A 5,556-nucleotide genomic window follows, 5' to 3' on the forward strand; every position below is an offset into this window, starting at 1 on the left:
CTTCTTTATCTATTAATGATGTTTGGCTTGTCGATGGACTTAAACATAACCTATTGAGCATAAGTCAATTTTGCGACAATGATTATGTGGTTGTTTTTAATAAGGAATCATGTATTGTGTCAAAACAATCTGACAAATCCATAGTATTCAAAGGAATGAGAAAGAACAATGTTTATAAAATCAATTTCTGACTTGAATGAACAAAAAGTGGTTTGTCTTTTGACATTGATTGAAGAAAAATGGATCTGGCATAAGAGATTAGGCCATGCTAACTGGAGGTTAATCTCTAAGCTTAACAAGCTTGATCTTGTCAGAGGTTTGCCAAAAATTAAATATCATTCAAATACACTTTGTGGTTCATGTAAAAAAGGAAAGATCACTAAATCCTCTTTTAAACCTAAGAACATTGTCTCTACCTCAAGACCATTGGAACTTCTTCACATTGATTTGTTTGGGCCAGTTAACACTGCCTCTATTAATGGAAAGAAATATGGATTGGTGATTGTTGATGATTACAGTAGGTGGACTTGGGTGAAATTCCTAAGAACAAAAGATGAAGCTTATGATGAGTTTAGCATCTTCTGCAAACAAATTCAAAATGAAAAAGGCTACACCATTTTAAAAGTAAGAAGTGATCATGGTGGGGAATTTGAAAATGAACCTTTTGAAACCTTTTGTGAAAAATATGGCATCTTGCATGAATTCTCTTCTCCTAGAACTCCTCAACAAAATGGGGTTGTAGAAAGAAAGAATAGAACTCTGCAAGAAATGGCCAGAACCATGATGCATGAAACAAATGTAGCAAAGTTTTTATGGGCAGAAGTTGTAAACACAGCATGTTATATTCAAAATAGAATCTATATCAGATCTAAGTTGAACAAAACAGCTTATGAACTGTTCAAAGGAAGAAAACCTGATATTTCTTATTTTCATCAATTTGGATGTACCTGTTACATTCTAAACAATAAAGTTCATCTTAAGAAATTTGAGGCTAGAGGTTATAAGGGTATCTTTATTGGATACTCTGAACGCTCAAAAGCATACAGACTGTATATTTCTGAAACACATACTGTGGAAGAAACTATGCATGTCAAATTTGATGACAAAGAGCCTGACCAAGTGTTAGAGCTTGTGGAAGGTTTCTCTAAATTTCAGGTACACTACTAGAAAACTGCTCTGGAGCGTCGGCCAAAATGAGACGCTAAATGGCAAAAAACGGACGCTATAGTGTAATTAGCGTCTGCTTAGTGTCCACATCGTGGCGGACACTTAAATGCCCGAAGCTAGACAGTTGCGTCCAGTAGACGCTATTTGGCGTCCGTTTTATTAGACGCTAAGTTGAAGCTAGTGACATGTATATAGGCAGACGCTAGTAGCTTCGGTTTTTGGGTGACGCTATTGATATATATTGGTGCCATACAATGTCAGCTGTAGAGTCCGCTTAGCAGACGCTAACTGTAGCGTCTGTTCATGATGCGATGCTATACGTTAGTTTCTGAATTATATAGCGTCAGCTTAAGCAGACGCTTCTGGTTTTTTTTTCTTTCCAATAACTGATACTAGAAAGGCAAATACCTGTATTACTAAAAATACATCAAAAAATTATCTTTCATAGTTGCAACCATAGTTTCTCACAACCATACATCTCTACCAATATAATCATCAAAACCAAAGATAATATGAAGTGTCAGGCATAAAAGAAAGCCAAGAACATAAATATCCTATGATGATAAGGCAAAAAGAATACAATTGTATTTATGCAATTAACCTTGAAATGCAACAAAAATAATGTCATCAGTAGAACTTATATCCCATCCTTGGACCAATATGCCTATGATGAATCTAGAAAAACTTAAAAGTCCACTAGTCTAATAGAAATTCGCCTACCAACAACCTATGCAAATGATTGCATCAATTGCAAAAAAACCCTACCTATACATTGATGCTAACAGATTCAATTATACTAATCAAGCATAAAGCAAGACATTTTGGTACAAGTGCTCAAATAGTGGCAATGATGTCCAACTTTCATCATCTTCTTTGACTGTCTTCATTGTGTCAATTGGCTCATATGTTCCAGATGTTCCTGTAAATGGATATGACACCAATATCAATACAAACCCCAAAAGCACCTAGCCAAAATTTATAAATTCAGTTTCAAAGTGAGTATAGAAGACTTGAAAGCACCTACCCAAATGCAGAGACTCCAATGCAAATGCTATTGATTGCAAAACACTAGTGAATATGTAATAAGTCCTAGACTTAGTGCATGACTCTACTCTTTGACATCAATGAGTTCGTGTGATTCTTATGTCATCAGTAGAACTTATATCCCATCCTTGGATTAGTAATACTTGTTGAAAATGTCAAATTTAAGCATTCCATAATATCAACACTATGCCACTAGCAAAACTAACATGCAATATCATGTGCAAGTAAGCAATAAAACAATATGTGCTCATGATTTATAAGTATGAATAAAATTTATGAGTTTATTCTCTACTAACCATTTGATGAAATTTTCTCTTCCAAGAGATCGATCCACTTGATTTGAGGAACAATTGAAAAGAATGAGGGGGGCGTGCATGGCAAAACCTATCAGATCAAATTCAAAGTGTTTATGAACCCATCAAATCATAGCAAAAACGAAATAAGATAATCAACTAATTTAGATATGATATTCATATTTACCGATAAACTTTATCAACTTGAAATGCATAATAATAGTTCAGAACTCTCAACCATTAATTATTAATATTATAAGGAAAACCAAAGCTATATTACACAAACACCACCAAACCCTTAACTCAACACCACCAAACTTGGATACCAGTACACAAATACATTGAATTAACTCAACACCACCAAACTAGAACACAAATACACTGAGCCGACACTTTAGTCCTATTTTTCTTTTAAAAATGCATCAATGAAAGTCACTTATATTGCTCAAAATATATCAAAAAATTATTATCTTTCATAATGGCAACCATAATTTCTCATAAGTTATGACCATAATGTTTACCGATATACTCGTTAAAATTACTATCTCTCTCACCTAAATATAAAATTACCATAATCTATTTAAATACTAATTTCATTCTTGCAAATTGTTTTATATTCAGTTGTAGAATTGATATTATTCATATACATTCATTTCCAAACCTTCATAGACTTATAAGGACTACATGATGCATCTTAGCATAATATTTCTCTTTTATTAACATCCGCAGTTGCATGTCGTAGTGATATTAACATCCTCAGTTGCATGCCATAGTGGTTTAGTCAATAGAATCCAATTTATTTATAATTAGAAAAAGAAAATACAATACAAATCCATCTAACAAGCCATATATAATCCATGTCTAGAAAGAAGCCCCAATTTTGAAGCATTCATGAATCTTAAATTGAACATGAAAGTTGTAAAAATTAACCTTCAAGTGGGGAGTGAAAGCACCAAGAGAACAACAATGATGATAACTTTTTTCACCGGTGGAGAGGGAATTAATAGAAACAGATTGAGGTTTACGTTCGTCATTGAGGTGTGCTAACGTTCCATCTGGAATCACATCTCTCACTGCAATTGGAGCCATTGATTGAAGATAGTGATGGTGTCGTATCAAACAACTTTCGCGTGGTCTCACGGTGGTCTCGCAGAGAAGGTAAAGGGTTCGCATTCAGACTTCAGAAACCAAACTGCAAACCAGAAACGCTGAGAAGCACACAAACCAAAAACTTATGCAGCAGCAGCACGAAGAACATACTATAACAGAAAATAAATCACAATATTGTAGTAAAGAAACAATAATTGAAATTAATATGAGATGAAAAGGTCAATCATAGTATACAAAGAGCTAGAATCATACTATAGGAGGATATACTATTATCACTACTATTAGAGAAATGTTAAAATATTAAGTAAAATATCTCCAATATACAAATAATTAATATCAAAAGCATGAAAAGTCAATTGCAAAATAGAATCACTTTCAAATAAATAATACGACTCATAATTTCATTTGTGTGCAAAAGAAATTTAATAGCATTCAACATACAAAGTTCCTGGATGTTGCTAATTTGGCTCCAAAGAGGCAAAATTATTGCATAAATAACATATCTATTATTAAAAAGATCTGCTACAGCTTACAATTAGAGTAAGAGTGGGTAAACAATTCTAATCATCCGAATTGCATCCAATTCATATAGTAGAACTACTAAACAAGAAATTCACACATCAAGCCAACAACTGGTCAAGGGCGAATTGAGATTGAGTAATAGAGGGGAAAGGGTTTCGAATTGAAATTGAATACTGAAATTGGAAAACGAATAGAGGAAAGAAGAGAGAAAGAGCTTACATGGAGTGCTGAAGCACAATAAAGCAACCTCTAAGATAGTATTTCAATGGAAGTGAACAATCTTGCAAAGAGGTCAACGAATCAATGAGCTGCTTTTGGTCATTCAAATACTAGTATATCTGCAATATCATCACATTTTCATAATTATCCCCCCACATTACCAGAAAAATAAATAAGACAGAAGCCACAACAGAAAAGATGTGATACAATAATAGTTCCATTATATATTTGTATCAAGCTTGATGTGTATCCCTAGGTCTTCAGCATCGGCAAGTAAAGAAGGCTCGTTCACACTTACAATTATCAACTTGTCCAACATATCATTGACTATTGAAACTCCAAAATAAAATATAAAAAAACAACAGTAAAAAATAATCAAATTGATGCACTGCACTGCATTTCAGTGGAGGCAGATATCCATAAGATGCAGGATATGTTGGTGGAGCTGCTGGTGTTACCATACATGTTAGTCGGTACAGACTCAGTAGATCTATTATAATCATAATATGACCAAAAAATTAATTAGAGAAGTGCTCAAGACTAATAGAACCTAAACAGGAAAAAAAAAAAAAAACTAGTGAATGCAATTGCACTCACACCAAACCTCCAACTTACAAAGAACCCAACCCAACCAACAAACATATTACTATCACAATCAAATGCAAAATAACAGGACACCAACCCAGCAGAAGCAAAATAACATATGAGACACAAATTTTTATAAGTTACTAGAAAAAAGAGGAGTGTTTGAGCTTACCTTAGAGCGTATAGATGTCAATAATAACTTGATACAAATCAGCACAGGCCATACCTTTCCTATGTCAGCCATGTACGTACCTCTGCAAATACAAATCATAACAGATTTTAGTAATATGTTATATAATACACACAATACTGAATATGTATAAAAAGTTAATTGCCATGATTTTCTCACTTCCTTCAATTGGGGATCTCTTTCGACACTAACATGCCAACAATATGTGATTTCTCTTGCATGTATACTTTGATGAAAAACAAAAATAGAGTGGTTTCTACATTCTATTGCTAATAAAATTTTATCAGCAGTTCTTTTTGGAGAAATGAAACCAGAAAACCTAGAGAGTTAACTTTAAAATATATATATGAATTAGATAATAACAAAAAATAAAAATAATGCCAGAGAGTTAAATTTGCAAACCTAGAGAATAGAACAAAAAGAGTC

The 5,556-nt window shown here is 33.3% G+C and overlaps 1 protein-coding gene across 1 annotated transcript; it reads right to left on the bottom strand.

Annotated features, from left to right (window-relative positions):
* Nucleotides 1-1,967: 1,967 nt before the first annotated feature.
* On the bottom strand, nucleotides 1,968-5,258 carry LOC123886016. The gene is made up of 5 exons (XM_045935353.1): nucleotides 5,113-5,258; nucleotides 4,356-4,474; nucleotides 3,435-3,696; nucleotides 2,508-2,595; nucleotides 1,968-2,086 (listed from the first exon to the last, which is right to left on the bottom strand). Exons 3-5 carry the CDS (start codon nucleotides 3,675-3,677, stop codon nucleotides 1,968-1,970), a joined length of 450 nt encoding a protein of 149 aa, XP_045791309.1. The 5' UTR covers nucleotides 3,678-3,696; nucleotides 4,356-4,474; nucleotides 5,113-5,258.
* Nucleotides 5,259-5,556: the final 298 nt, after the last annotated feature.

Source organism: Trifolium pratense, linkage group LG5 (genome assembly GCF_020283565.1).
Source record: "Trifolium pratense cultivar HEN17-A07 linkage group LG5, ARS_RC_1.1, whole genome shotgun sequence".
Taxonomy (NCBI): Eukaryota; Viridiplantae; Streptophyta; class Magnoliopsida; order Fabales; family Fabaceae; genus Trifolium; species Trifolium pratense.

Bases quoted from the DNA above. Each gene is read 5' to 3' on its own strand.
- LOC123886016 (XM_045935353.1), bottom strand. From the start codon at position 3,677: ATGCGAACCCTTTACCTTCTCTGCGAGACCACCGTGAGACCACGCGAA. The intron at 2,596-3,434 runs GTTAATTTTTAC...TTGATCTGATAG, and splicing joins CTTTCACTCCCCACTTGAAG to GTTTTGCCATGCACGCCCCC. The intron at 2,087-2,507 runs GTTAGTAGAGAA...ATCCATTTACAG, and splicing joins AGAGAAAATTTCATCAAATG to GAACATCTGGAACATATGAG.